This window comes from Pundamilia nyererei, unplaced genomic scaffold (assembly GCF_000239375.1).
Source record: "Pundamilia nyererei isolate P.nyererei 1_Seehausen unplaced genomic scaffold, PunNye1.0 scaffold00101, whole genome shotgun sequence".
In the NCBI taxonomy this organism is placed as follows: Eukaryota; Metazoa; Chordata; class Actinopteri; order Cichliformes; family Cichlidae; genus Pundamilia; species Pundamilia nyererei.
The window spans coordinates 2,258,456-2,274,357 of NW_005187502.1; the positions used below are offsets into that span (position 1 = coordinate 2,258,456).

The following is a 15,902-nucleotide window of genomic DNA, read 5'->3' on the forward strand; positions in this document are numbered from 1 at the left end:
AGAGACTTGGAGAATCAGTGTGCTGAAGCAGTCCTGCCAGCATGTGGTGGCCCAGTATCTAACTGAGGAAAAATGAAATGAGAGCCATCGTGTATGTATACATTGTTTATTCCATAGAAACTGCAGCATTAGACAAGTGCTGAAGCTGTAAACCATGTCGCAAACACAAGATCACACTTTATTTTCCCCCACTTTCACGCATTCCCTTAGCCACACACATTCGATCAATGCCGAGCACTGGTGCAGGGAGATTTGCCAGTAAACACTGAAACAGAAGTTACACAGTCACTCAGAACAAAAAAAACTAAACAAAAAAACAAAACATTACAGCAGGGCGTTTATTTATGACACCAACTGACCTCCTTAACGGATAGAAAATAAAAATTATTCCTACAGCAAGTACATTCTCTCTAGTAAGACCCATAAATATGCGTTTGAGAGTTCAAATTACAGTATCTACAGAGGTCCATGCATCCACGATATACATACAGAACAATAAATATCAGATATAGTCACAATACAGCATCAAAATGGATATCTGTGGAGCGGGAAGCAAGCAAGACACGGCCAGAGTCAGCTGTGGAAAGGCATTCACAACCTGTGAGTGAACGGAGCGGCCTTTGTGCGGCTGTGAAAACAACAAATAAGATGAGAGGGAGGTCTGCAGAAGCACCAGTGAGCTTTTCCTCCAGGCTTCAACCTGGCTCACGATAGAAAGGGGAAAGGGAGGAAAAGGGGACAAGTGAAAGGAGAGATTGATGCAAAGTAAAGCAAATCAACTTTCTCAGCAGTGGCTGAAAAAAGAAACCTCAGAGGGAGGGGGAGACCTACAGAGGAGCGAGTGTGAAAGAATGAGATGAGAGGGGTCAAATCAAGACTTAGTTTTGGCAATGTGGGATCCGGCTGCGAATTAACAGTCTCCGAGTGTATGAGAAGCATCTCTTTGAGGTTTTCACCTTCACCTCCACCTCCTTTCTCGCTCTTTCTCCCTCTCAGCGAGCGAAGGCCTTTCCTGAGCAATGAGTCAGTGAACGCTGTCGACGCAGAGACAGAGCGGTTCATAGTCAGACTGTCAGCAAACGAGGCAAAGTGCTGGAACCGGAGCACCTCTTGTTTTGTGTTTAGGTTTTCTGCAGCGTCTTTCTCAACGCACAATCGGGCCATCCTGACAGGCGGAGGAAAAACCAACAAAATTTGTCATCAGCATGAAAAGCAAAAACACTCAGTGGTTCAACTTAGAAAAAAAAAAGATAAAATCAGTCAACAGATAAGATGCATGACATCCTCACACTGTGCTGTATCGGCTCATTCACATTCCTCATTAAATATTCAGCGCTTCAGAAGCCACGTATTGCCTCGTGTGTTTCAGACTGCTGCTCACTGCCTCTCTGTTCACAGATGAAAGCTGGTGGAGACACTTTGCTAATGACCACTAAAGCCTTGTGATGTAACAACACTCATAATGACTGTTTTTTTCCCCTATCCAGCATCTACACTGGCTGAAATGAAAAGTTTTTGTTGCATCCACTAACTGAGTCTCTGTGAAGGGCCATGGCTCTGTGTGGACATGAATGAAACCTGCACTCACCCCTACACAGATAAGCTTCAAACACATGAAGAGCTCAAGAAGGTCTACTTAAGTTTATGGGTCTTCTGACCACAGAACACTAAATATAGCTGATTTATTTCTAGATGAGGCCCAGGCTGATCTAAAAGCACACTGAATCTATTTGTGCAGAGGCACTAAAACCCGCTGAAACAATGTGAGCTTGTGTGAGCAGGCAACATACACTAATCAGCCACAACATTAAAATAGGTGCAGAAAAAACACGATGAGTAACACCTCTAGGAGACTTTGGCTCATGGGACGTGTACCTTTGACATCACCATCAACACTGTTACCTAGCATAGAGTATAAAAGATGGATATGGCAGATGTCATTCACTGATTTGCGAAGCCTCGAGCTGAGCGTTGTCAATATTTTTATGACACCGCAAACTTAAATATTAATGACTTGTCAATCACAAGGTAGCCCCGCCCTAAAGGATTCCCTGCGTTCTCGTTTTGTTTTTTAAACTCTACTAAGGATCGTAATATTTGCATTCAGTAAGACTCGACAGCTTTAAGGCACTTTTCAACTGGCTTCAGGTTTAGGACCTGGAAGCCACATCTATCCTTTACAGTCTATGATGCAGATCAAGCTCCCTTCCATGGTTGTTCCAAAAGACATCGACTTCCTTACAACTATCACAAATCCTGCCTGGAGCGTGAGCCCAAGAACTGAACCCAACCCCAAAACTGCTACCACTAATCCATTCATCAGGGCCCCACCCTGGGGGCATGGTGGCAGCATTGGTAAAAATAAAAGATACGTGTCACAAATTCTTAATAATTAATTAGCACTTTAGAGATTCAAAATGTTCTAATAATGCTTGGGAGGTTTACTGGAAAGAGTCACAATACTAAGTATCAGCAAATTGATCAGCACAGCCAACTGCTAACATCTACGTAGTTTTGGCTTTAATCAGTCGTAGTCAGGCCCTCGTGTAGAATACGAAGGCTCATAGCTCTGCCTTTATGCAAATTCCAAATCTTATGTCTTAAGGTGTTGCCTCCTTTGAGATGTGTCCTCAAGAAAGTCTGAACTGATCTGAAAAATGCATTTTCCATCGGAAGAGATAAGCACATAAAGTATTTACTTGTGCAGAAACAGGGAGGACTCACAAGAGAATCCAACTGGAAATTAACCAGAAATCACACTCTCAGATCTTTGACTGCACCAAAGTGCACAGTCACAGAGGACTTTACGAGAGTGCATAAGGGCCAAACAGACCTGCAAATAAAATGCTACCAATTAAAGCAAAAACGTCAGATTTTACTGCAATAAAAGTTAACCTAAGTCATAAGCTGCCTTTAATATGCTGTAGGTGTTATATTTAGCCTCCAACCTTTCCCTCCCTGTGTGCGTCTATCTATATTTAACCAGCGAGAAAGGCAAATCATTCACCTCCAGCTGAACTCAACAGGGACAAATAAACAACCAGTTCTACTCCAGCAGAGAGCTATAAATCAAACAGCAGTATAATGAGTTAAAGGCCATATCAGTGGGGTCCTAAAGACCTCTCCTTTTTCCTATTAAGTGCCTGCTTATCTAGTGTCTTCTTCACAGTCGACCAACCCTTAGGTTCATTTCCCCAAATCTGTGTTGATGGTAATAAACAGACAAATTCAACTCTGAAGAAACAAGTCTAACTTCTGTGCATGTTCTGTTTTTTCTTTACATAGCTATATCTTGTGAGCTTAACTGACAAAGGGGGGAAAGTCTATATGCAGATTTGATAAGGCGTTTAAACACGGGGCAATATTTTCCCTGAAGTACTGAGAGGCAGCTTATCAGTGTAGGACTCTGCGCTTTTCATGCAAACTATTTAGGCAAAAGTGTTTTCTGGTTCTTCAATTTCTGTTCTGTGACATGAGGGGTTTTAAAGAGGGCCTGGCCTCAGCAAAGCACTAAACAGTAAACAATAAAAGAGCGTGCACTGACACTCTATGATCTATGAGTTCATGGGTGACAGTGTAGTTGTGCTGCTTTCTGATATAGTGCATTTAAAGAGAAAACATAAAGCTTTTCACAAGAGACTCTTTTGGTCAATATCCGATAAATGGAAATAAGAAGCTGAATGCTCCGAAGGCCTCAGTCTGCTGTTAAGCTCCCACAATAGCACTGCAGGTCAGTCAGTGGAAACTTCAACATAGAATAAATACCCTAACATTCATCCAGACATGTTCCAGTTCCTTGGTTTGTACGAAAAAACAAAAACAAAAAACCCCATACAGTACTGATTTAATTCTTTAGACAAAAGCGTATTGTTGCTTCATATTATTTTTATGTACATTTTCAGTAGTCGTTACATATTTAGTATTTCAGCACAGCTTATGGATAGAGAATGCATATTAAAAAAAATCAATCTTTTGGCTTGTGGGTTGGTGTTATTCCTTCACCTGCGTCGACTGACGATAAACTTTAAGTTCAGCTGTATTTGCTTTCATCACTTTCTGATGGTTTGTTTCTGTTTCCCGGGAAGCTGGGCTGTGAGTCACACACCTGCTTGTTATGTTTTCTGATTGGTGGGTTAAACTGTTACGTGCATTAGTCGACAGCTGATGAAACTTACAGCATACATTTCTGCTTACATAACAAGTCCAAAGCTGCATTTGCCTTTGTCCAGATAATAGAAAGCTGTTGGGAGGACTGGGGTTTGAATTAAGTTCCAGTTAAAATATTAACCAGTGTGGGGGCTTGTAGCACCTAATAATATCGATTGTTCTGAACTGCAAAAGATCAAAAATGTGATTGAAACTGCTTCACTGCCACTGCTCATCTCTTTTCCAGCATTGTTGCTATTTACAAAGCAGCAAACCGACATGGACAGCTTGGAAGCGCAGCTGACAACGTCGCTGCAGTGGTTCCTGCCACGCTTACAACTGTTTTAAAACTACAGTGTAGCTAGAGCATAGTCTGATGTGCACCTTCAGAGAAAACAACTGTGGTTGGTCTGTTTGGTGTTGATGGTCTGTGTAAGCATAGTTTACTGATTTGCTTCCTCACTATTCTAATGCAAGAGATATTAATCTTCCAATGTAGGCCGTTTTCATGTTTTCATTCCTCTTGACAATCCGCGCATAAACTAAATAAATAAGTTAGATTCAATCTTGACAGCAGACCAGTGCAGACAGCGCTGTCACCTACTACGGCACTGGCTCTATAGGGGTTCAAAGCAGGACTGCAAGTTAAGCTTTAATTGCTTTAATTGTGTACTGTTTGGTATGGCTTTATTGTTGTAGTCTACAGTACCATAACCCTTTTCTTAAAGTTGCATATTAAAACAGCCTTTGAGTTTCCATGTCAATGGACCAATTTCCTTAATACACTTTAGTCTTTAGAGCACACTGGTGACATAGATATCAGTGGACTGAAGGAACCTTGTAGTTCCTTTAAAAATATGTATGGCAGCATACAGTGTGGTTGCTGCTGCTGGAAATAAGGTCAGTGAGAGCGGTGAGAGTGACGCAAAACCAAAACACTGGAACAAGAGCTAAAAGAGGCCAAAACGCTGGACGCATATCTGAACTGTTCTTTTTAAAAACACTTAATGTAAAAATTTGATGTAATAATTGAAAGCAGGGTTCACTGGATGTGGGGCCAAGGGCCACAGACACTGTACTGTAGTTAGGAATTATTGACAGATGGATTAATGCTACTGGGTTTGATCTTTAGGCCTATATGAAATTTTTCCAACAATGAGAAAAAAAAACACAAAATAACACCAACCTTAACACTTTGAATAAAAAATATATTTTTTTAAAAATGTAGTCGCCCACACTTTGCTACACTGCTTGATTTACTGCAAGTTCTCAGTCTTACTTAAGCTCTGGGCAGACCACACGGGCTTGCAATTAGTTTGCAGCACTGATTGCACAGAAGTGTGCGAATGAAATCTGCACATAGCTTGCAAACTTACATGCAAGACTGTCTGCACTTCAGCGCCACATGAGATTAAGTTGCTACAATGATAGCATAAAACGAGTCAGAGTACCGCTACACTGACCAACCACGCAGGTGATGCACAGCCGACTGGAACTGCATAAAGGCATACCATAGTTTAATCTAACCCTTTATTTGAGGCTCAGAGAGAAACTAGTGCCCCTTCTGCCTGTTTATATTGCATATGAAAACCAGAGTCCTCTGGGACCCCCCCCAAAAAAACACCAGCCAAATGATTGATTCTTTTTTTCTCTTGTTTCACACACATAGGAGAAACATACGGAGCAGACAGAGCATGACTAAGAAGCACACTGACTTGTTTTTTTTAACATTCACTTGGTAAAACTAGTACTAAAAGTACTTCAGATTACATCAACAACAGACTGGCACAATTAAAAAAAAGACTATCGTTCTTCCTTGGCAGTCCTTGTTCAGACCCACAGTGTAGGGCGTGTGTCTTTCTAGACCAGTTATATAGAAGAGAAGGAGAAACAGGAGGCACAAATAACTGTTTGATCAAGCAGCCAGCAGGGGTGATGAAAAGCATATGAAATTGCAAGTATCTGTTGGTGAAATGGGAACATTAGAAGGCGATCCCCACAAGGACGCCTCCTACTGATCGACCAACTAACCAGCAGGTAGTTTCACTCCCTGATATGCCGCCACTGTAGGTCCTTCTGTTGCATGAATTAGCTTGATTTAAAAGTGCATCTCCCCGAAGGGCTTAAACCTGCTGCCAAAATGAAAAAAAAGCTTCTTTATAAATAAAGTTCTGATTATTTATCACATTGCTTTTCCTACCGCTGAGGACGGGAAACCACAACTCTCTGCACGTCGTCGTGTAAAGCCTCTGTAACAGTGACAACACAAATTTCAACACAAAACTGGAATCCGGCAGCTCTGTGAAAAAACTTCCAACAATGCCGCTTGAGCGCCACCATGAGTTTTAAAAATGCTAACAGTAGAGGGACATCCTACTCCGCCGCATGGCCTCGCTGATCAGATAAGCTGGGCTGACCTCTGGTTCTTCTGTCATGACCACAATGTTCTGCCACTCTCCGCACTGGTTGGACTTCTTAATTGTATCCACCACACACAGAGCATATAGGCAATCCTCAAAAGTGGCAGCCATTGTCAGGGGCCTCCCGTCCCACGTCCGCCGGTCATCTTGGTCCTGGAAGGCCTGCCGCACAGCCTGGATCATGCGGATCGTCCCGGTGAGGTAAGGGGACGGAATGTCACTGAAGGCCTTCTCCGGCAGGGAGGCCTTCTCGAGAGGCGTGATGTCTTTGAGCAGGAGCTCAGGGCCGCCACCACTTTCTCCACCGCCACTGTTCTTCTGTCCATACAAGTCTGTCCCTGTGACCGTTAGCCTCCCGTCAGTCCCTACAACTATCACCTCCTGCCTGAACTCTCCGGGGACATTGAAGTTGAGCGTGACGGTGCAGCAGGCGCCTCCCTCCAGTACCATCTGGAACGTGCAGAAGTCATCACTGGTGATCTGGCGGATGCCCCGAATGTGGTCGGTCTGTTTAACGAAAGTCTTGAGGAAGCCGTGGACTTTGGCCGCACGCTGGCCTGTCAGAAACGTAAGCAGGTCAATAATGTAGCTGCCAACCGAATGCAGGCCACCGCCTCCCATCAGATCATCGCAGCTCCAGTTGTATTTTTTCCCAAGGAGGCTACCACTGTGGACCTTTAAGACAAAGAGGATAACAGGGGAGGGAGCACAAGTTTTTTAGATTTTATTATGGCTCACTTGACTGTGATCAGGAAAAGCAAGAATGAAAAGGAGATAGTTGGGTAGCATCTGGGATCAAATCACCAGGGTACCACCAGTGTCTTGTAGCAACATTGATTCTTTGCTATGCGGGTGCTGCTATAACTCAATCTAACATCGAGATAAAAGCATAAGAAACAATTTGTATAAAATGTCTTCACACAGCAATAAACAGAAGTAGTTCTGGTCATACCTGGGCCTCACAGACCAGAAGTTCTCCGACGTAACCTGCCTCCAGCAGCTCCTTCATTCGAACAAAAGCTGGCAAGAAACGCAGAACATTTCCCATAATGCTCAGCAGCTTGGGGTAGTACTGGGCAGCTGACATCATTCGGAAAGCATCCAGAGGCGTGGCGGTCCTGTCGCAGATTACATTTTTGCCAATACCTTATAAAATAAAGGAGAGACAACGGGGAATCAGACATGCAACCTTGCAACTTATTGTACTAAAAAAGCCTGACAGCTTACTTGAAATGTTCAGATGAAGGAAGAAGGTGGAAGAGAAGAGACGGAAAGAGAGAGAGTGAGAGAGTCATAATATCCTCTTGAGCATAAAAACATCCCTTCCCCTGAAGAAACAATGCAAAGCTGCTAAATGTGGTAACTCCCACAACAACTGGCTCAAGATGTCATGAACTTTCAAGTAGTTCCTATCTGGGTCGTGAGAACTGTTAGTGTAAACTGCGCACCAATGGTGAATCCATGCAAAAAGGCAGTTTTGCAGTCTATATTATTGGCTCCACCAGCCAAACCTAATGAAGATCTTCTAAAGTCACTAAAAGCCATTTAGATGGGCTGCTGGGGTATTCCCATGATGTATTGAGTGGTAAATGGCCTGTATTTGTATAGCGCTTTTACTAGTCCCTAAGGACCCCAAAGCGCTTTACACATCCAGTCATCCACACACTGGTGATGGCAGCTATATTGTAGCCACAGCGGCAAGGCCGCCGAACAATGGTGCCACCGGGCCCTCAGACCACCACCAGTAAGCAACGGTTGAAGTGTCTTGCCCAAGGACACAACGACTGTCCGAGCCGGGGCTCGAACCAACAACATGCCAATTACAAGGCGAATGCCCAACTCTTGAGCCACGATCGCCCACATCGAGTGCATCTTCTTCAGTCACCTTTTTCACTCACTATGTGTTAATACATCTCTTTACATTTAATTATTAGTTATTATTAATCTCTAGATCTCTTCCAAAGTGTGTTTTTGTCCTGTCTTTATCCACCTAACCGCCCCTCCCAGTGGGTTTTCTCTGTATTATTGGCTTTACCTTAGAATATAAAGTGCCATGAAGCAACAGTTGTTGTGATTTATTAAATAAAAAGTCAATTAATTTGATAAGTTGAATAATTGTTGGCAGGCATGCGTGATATTGCAGACATAACCATGGTGTACAGTAAGACCACACAGCTCACAGAGGTTTAGACACGGTTCATTTGCATTACTTGCATTTGCCTTATGGTAGAAGAGAGGAGAAAGACCGTGTACGAAACCCAATAAAAATCACTTCCAGCACATCAAAAGGCCCACTGGTGGCAGAAACACCCGAACACAACCAAGATGTGAGGCTGTATGTCTGTCCTCACATCACCGTTATAGTGATGGTACTGCAAAATATGCTGTTGAGGAGTAAGTTGCTTTGTATTCATTGATTTGTTGTTCAGTTTCTAGGCAGACGAAACAGAATCAGGCCAAGCACCAATTTTGCCTCGAGCCAACCGTTCAAACAAAATCAATTCTGAGTGACAGAAAAGAGACCCCCCCACCGCAAAACCCTGAAATCTGTCTGCAAATTGCAATCGATTGTCAAACTGGCTCTGAATGACAAAAAAATTGAAACAGCTGTGCTGTTCTTTACTACATCTTTGCAAAGAACATCAATGTTAATCAATAACACTCAATACTGTACAAAAACTAAAACTATCCATCATGAGGACGCCTTGAATGCATAAAACCAATGCAAAGCAGAAGTAAACAGTCTCTGTGGCCAAAATAGTAAATGATGAAACATACTGTAGAACAAAGTCAACATAGTGACACAGTATAGTTCATAGTATACAGAAATCTATATAAACTTCAACAGAAGCCCATCTTTGTTTGCGGTGTGGCCAGTGCCACAAGGTTCTCGTAAAAAAAGCCAGTTAACTTATATCTTTTTTGTCAATGAAGATAATGTGTTACATTCAATTTCTATGTGTATGTTTTTTTTCTACATTAACTAGCTTAAATGTTCTAGCTTTTCACAAAAGATGCATACAACCTCGGACAGGCACAGGAGCAGAAACGCTGCTTCCTGTAAACCGCGCAGTTGGAACCTTTTCTCTTGTAAGACCGGTAAATACAAAACAACGGCTGGCCTGTTCCATATTAGAAAAACTCTGACTGACCACACGTGGTACCCGTTGTACTGTTTTAGTTTGATAAGAATAAAGAACTCAAAGAGGATAACTACAGACCACTGTACTGAATAAAGGTGCATTTTTAAATCCATTTGTATTTGTAAGTGAAAGAATGTGGTATTTTCTCTGCACAATCATGCTTATGTCTTAAAACCTTTGACTGACTGGGGGGGTCTAAGCCTCCCACTAGTGTTGGGCTGTTGCTAAGGATTTATTTTGACTGATACGCTGACACTGAGCTGTTCTTGTGGCCACTTCTGCCACTGTTAGCTTAATGCACTGTAAATGCTCTAGATTCACACTGTCAACAGGGAGTCAAATAATAAAGGATATGTACACACAATCTAAAAGCATTGCTTCACATACTGTACACATTCCTTGAGCCCTCAGAGTGTGAAAAGCTTCATAGTGGAGTCCCGGCTGAGGCTGCCTGTGGGTGAACTAGCAGTTTTGGAAGTGAACTTCAGCTCCAATTAGCCAGGTCAGGATATTAATCCCTCTGACCCAGTTCTGAGGATCGCTAAGGGAGCCCCTCCCCCCCCACCCATTACCCAGCCACTGTGCACACACACACAAAGCAAAAAATATTTACCCACGTCCCCTTCGTCTTGGCAGCAACACACAGAAACAGATACAGGAAAAGACACACTGCCTCGGGTGAGACTCTTCAGGCTAAATGCTAAATGTTCTTGACGGGGTATTTTGGTTTTCATATGAAGCACTAGCTTGCCTAGTTACAACACAATACAGAACAATAGAATACAAACAATACAAAAATGACAAAGAATACTGGAACTTTTTATACTGTTATTCTTATGGTTGTGCTGTCATGCCAAACTAAAGTGTGACCTTTATGGAGATGAAAAGCGGCTTCTCTTCAGATCAGCAACGACCTTTCGTTCCTTGTCTACAAAGCTCTGAAAGGTCGAGCCTGGCTTAGACAGGTCAGACTGATGAGTCAGGGGAGCTACTCTGCTGAAGTGTGACTCAGACAGTGAGAAGACACATCGTGTGTTTGCGCAACAGATTATGGATGCACCTGAGCACAAGGTGCTATCATAGCAACCACTGCAGTAAACCAACGGCTGGGAGATGAAATGATACAGCGCTAATGCTGTATTTGGTAGACCTGAATTAAAAGTGAATAGAGGAGCGTGAGAAGAAATACGAGTGCAGAGCACAGAGCAAAGAGTACAAACAAAAGAAGAGGAGGACGATGGGAAATGGAGCGAAAGCAATTGTAAATTTAAGAAATCACATGGGAATCCCTTGAAAGATGGGATGCCAAAGAAAGATACAGTGTCATCAGTACAACTAGGATTATAGGCAAGACTTCCAAGAGTAAACAAATGGCACTCGAATGGATAAGGATTGAGGGTAAAATACAATACTGCATTTGTGTACTTACAGCAGTATTGTGGGCCATATACAGCTCCCCGTAAGGGACCTGAAGAGCTCAATTTAGTGGGCGATCTATGCTCCAACACTCAGTTGTGAGCATTGGGAAGTGAGAAACATTGAATTGATGTTAATCTCTAGACATATCATCTCTAGACAGACGTGCTAGCAAAATTGTTGAACAAGCGTCTGAACACCTCTCTTCCTTTCTGCATCTGAAATTTTTGTTAGTTACAGAAACAACAGCACCAAGTAATACCTAGTCTAAGGGGAAACCCTGAGATTAGATGTACTGGTGCAGCATATGGGAAGGAATTAATGAGGAATTAATTAGAAATAAGAAACATAATAACTTTTTTGTCAGACAGACTTAGACTTCCAACTGAATTTATCAAGACGCTTGATGTAACCTAACATTGACCGTTAACAGCCTGCTTTGCTCTCAATTTGTTTAACAAACAGCTCATGTATAAATTCAATATATGATTTTAAATTGCTAAGTTGATTGAGGACATTACATGTAAGCTTTTATTTCCAGTTTATCTATTAGTACATACCAAGTAGTCCTGATCGGCATCTGCACCTTATAGCTAGCAGACACAAACAGCGGAGTGTTATGTTGAGGTGCTCAAAAAATTCATTTGAAATAAACTGTCACTTAAAAAACTCTTACTCCGTTTATGCTTGCTCCTCTTCTGTGCTACTAATTAGATGTTCAAGCACTGTAACCCACTTTACACCTGCACCATGAACACATCACAGATGTACCTTCAATGGAAGCGACACCAGGCTGCCAGACATGAAAAATGAACTCATTCGACAGTAATACGCACTGACCTGCCTATCAGATTTAAGTGGTCATTAAATTAAGGTGTTCTGGATTATTGGAGCCCTACCTAGGATGTAACAACTGGGATAAGTGCAAATTCTGACCTGCTTAGTTGCCACGAGGCTGGTAGGAATCAGCCTATAACCTGCCTCTGTTCCTGATGCCATTCTGTTAAGGCTGCTTCTCTCCTGGCCAACCTCGCTTTATTGAAATACTGTATATTGCAATTTAGCTGGTCTTTGAGCCTTCAGTGTGTTAATAGTGGTGGTTGATAATCTACTGGATTTACAGCTAGTAAGCTTCTTCTTTTTCTTGATGTGTGCCACATGTGAGATCAACAGTGGAAAATATCCTTAGATATACGGTAGGTTTAGTGTAAAGGCCTGACGCTGGGGGTTAGGGTTTGTCGAATAGCTACACTTCCTCAGGATTGGTAGGGTAAACTGAAGCTCAAATCGCAGGTAAAGTTCCTGACCCAGTGGGAGAGCAGTAATGGAGCAGAAAAAACCCTTGAGCACAGAGGCTCAGTCCCTTAGCATCAATAATTCACATATAAGACTTATCTAACCAACAGATTTAAAGGCAAAGAGAGAGGAAGGCCCTGCATTAGAGGGAAAAAGGACAATCACACTCCTATAGATATGACAAGAGTATTAATAGATTATAAAGGGGCCAGTAATGGGGATGCATCATTCTTTACTGTGTAAATCCAGACAATGTACCATGGAAGCAGGTATGCAGCAGGAGCAGCAGCATTGCATAAGAGTCACTGACATTTTGCAAAGCAGGTTGTACAAGACTGCCATTTTTTAGCTTTCTAGGATTAGAAGCTTCCTTCAGTGAACAGTGGTAGCACGCTTCCCTCCAGGTGCCTTCAGGTACACGCTCCTGACAACTTGCCTAGCAAATCAGCCGACCTCACAGACTGAAATCACACCCCATCGCCTCACAGACCTGACGTCCAAAAAAGAAGTAAATTGCAGAAACATATTCCTGCTACAAGCTGGAAAGGCAGAAACACCACCCAGCAGGTGACTAGTTTTAATTTATTTGCTCGCACATATTCTGATCATGACCCTCTAGTGAAAAACAAAAGTTAATTCCTTAATCTCATTGCAGGGAGAGGAGAATGAGGCAGACAGGGGCTTTGTAATTAATTGGACGGAACAGATGAGTCACTGAATCTTGAATGGATGAGCCATGTGCAGCATGTTAACATCGTTACAGCAATAAGTATGAGATCGTGTGCAATCAATTTTAACAGTGCAACCACTGCAGCAGTTAGCAGCAATTTCTACTAAGTTAACATATGCAGAGAAAAAGAAAAAGCATTCAAAACATGTAGTTCTTGTTTGCCATTTTTGCAAACGATTCCCTTATCGATTCCAGTCGCCCCGAATGACGTCACCACGTTGCGGAGCGTCATTTACCTGGCAGGAAACATGGCGGCTCAAACGCTCTAAGCTTGGTTATACTTTACGAGAACGGATGACAACAGGGCAACTTGCAATATTTGCAAAGTAGATATTTCATTTAAGGGAGGAAACACTACGAATATGCAAAAGCATTTGCTCACAAAACACGCGATCGTGTTTTTAAATCCGCTCCGGACTCGTGAATCTCAACCCAGCAGCAGCGGTAACGTTTGCACGTCCTCTCCCGTTAATGCGGCAGGTAAATAATCAGCTAACAGTGCATATTATGTTAGCGCGATCTGCCTTATTACAAAACCTGCCATTACTGTGCATTTAGGTGACCATGATGAGACAGACAGACAGAGTCTGGCTCAGATGCTGGCAGTTCTCGCTGCAGTCTACTGGTAGCGTCTCCTTTCAGGCCAGGATAGACGAATGTCACCGAGCAGTGACTCAGTTTGTGGTTAAAGGCTTCCACCCATTTGCCACAGCAGATGATTTTCGGTAAGTGAATGTGTTTAATTGTAGGCAGGGACATTACTGGATATTCTTGTGTAATTGCTACAGAATAATTTATGTTACACTTTGTTATTGCTACAGAAGAATATTTATTTTATTATTTTACATTTACAATTTTTATTCCTGGGGACCCTGTGACACCCCATTGAAGAGCCGTAGGCTGGATCTCTTAAGATGTCACTGTTGGGTTTGTAAGGCCATGTTACTCCTAAATTTCTACCTTGTTCAAAGAGAAGATATAAAACAAAGTTCTAAGCTAATCGACCTTAGTGTTCTCCTTTTAAAAAAAAAAAAGAATCAATAAAGAATCGAAAATGGAATCAGAATCGTGAAAATCTTATCAATACCCATCCCTAGTCATACACATAAAAGTTGCTGAATTTAAAACCCACTGTCCTCTGCATACACACAAAGCATGCGTGACTTCCTGCAAGTTCTATTTATTAAAAACAGGATGTGCAATAAAGATGGTGACATGACAATTTTACAAACTCCTGTAAAAATCCATATACCTGCATGTTTACGCTTTACTGTCCACGCAGTATTGATCAAGTGCCAGCTGTTATTAGAAAACTTTACTGGTGCCAAAACAAACAAAGTGCATTAGGTGGAGATCCAATTAAGTGTTTATTTAGTCAAACTAGGCCATGTTTATCAGTGTTGGCTTCATTTTTCAGCCCCAAGAGGGTCCCACTTGATCTGGCCCCTGAGTTCATATATGGCTGATATGGAAACTGTTCACTGCTAACTGTTCATGTTACTTGTTCTATGACATTTACACATCAAAATATCAAAAATTACAGTGACAGTCTTTAATTCAGCCAAATTACCGCAATGAACAAGCGAAATTCTAAGTCTTGAAGGCTGTGATTGCTTCAGGTCCCGTAAATATGATTATTTTTGATATTCTTCCATTTTGCTAAGTCAACACTGGTTGGACAGAGACACTGACAGGAATGCCAGGATAGAGAAAGAGAGAGCAGCTGCATCATTACAAATGAAGGCCAACTTTCTCCAGTCCAGTGCTCCTCTCTGCTCACTGCCACACACATCATATGGGCCTCTCTGCACGACTCGTGGCGTATCCTACAGGGCACCAAATATTCACTTCAGCAGACACACAAACACAGGGCACAGCCTTGAAACACGAGAGGGAGGGTATGAGGCTGTGTGTGGTAGAGGGAATGCTTTCATTGCATGAGATCTCACACCTCCACTGTACAGGAGTGGCACTGCTGAGGAAGGAAAGGCTGGAAGTGTTGGCTGTGCAGGAAGGTCAGGCTGGGTTTAAGTGAGGGCGAGGCTCACTGACTTGCTTTTGATGGCAGAGCAAATACTGATCAGCAACACTGATACAATAAACTTGACTCACCAGCTGAAGAAATGGGGACAAAACCAGACTACAAGACCAGAGTTCACATTTAAATCCACCTCTAATTCGGCCCTGTGGAAACAGCTGGAAAGGAAAACCAGGTGGCTCGAGAAGGATGCTGAAGGCAACAGCCAACACAATAGGCCCGCCGCCCGAGGAAGCCAGAAATAGGAAATGTAGGGGAACCAGTCAGGAGAAATAGCCATCTGCCACGCTGTGGCACGCACGTGCTCCTGCAGGGCGAGGGTCACAATGAGACGTGTCAGGGAGGAGCTTTCTACATTCCTATCCACTGATGAAATCGATATGTAGTAAAGCAGAGTTCACACGCAGGATTAGCTGGTATCATGATGTGTTTGAGTAAACAACACAGATTCTCTAAAGCCAGTATTACTATTCTCAGCATCTTTGAAGCAGTTTGTGCCTCACTGAATGGTTCTTCAGCACCAAACAGGAGCAGACACTAGGCAAGGCAGGCCAGGCTCATCTTTCTGCTCATTATTCCAAATTAAATTTAAGTTAAAGCAATTACACAGCAGAGAGGGGGTGGCAACAGAGCCCAGAAACAAATGGAGAATTAGACATTCTTATCAGTGTACACTGTATGTTTCTGGCTGGACATAAAGCAAACAAAAGCCA

The 15,902-nt window shown here is 42.6% G+C and overlaps 1 protein-coding gene across 1 annotated transcript in view; it reads right to left on the reverse strand.

Annotated features, from left to right (window-relative positions):
* Positions 1-336: 336 nt before the first annotated feature.
* gfod1 (glucose-fructose oxidoreductase domain containing 1) overlaps positions 337-15,902 on the reverse strand; it is a 34,463-nt gene continuing 18,897 nt past the window's right edge. Inside the window, exons 2-3 of the mRNA XM_005740585.2 lie at positions 7,519-7,712; positions 337-7,241 (exon numbers count right to left, since the gene is read on the reverse strand). Of these exons, the coding sequence (XP_005740642.1) occupies positions 6,501-7,241; positions 7,519-7,712 (935 nt within the window). The 3' untranslated portion in view covers positions 337-6,500. The remainder of the gene's footprint in view (positions 7,242-7,518; positions 7,713-15,902) is intronic.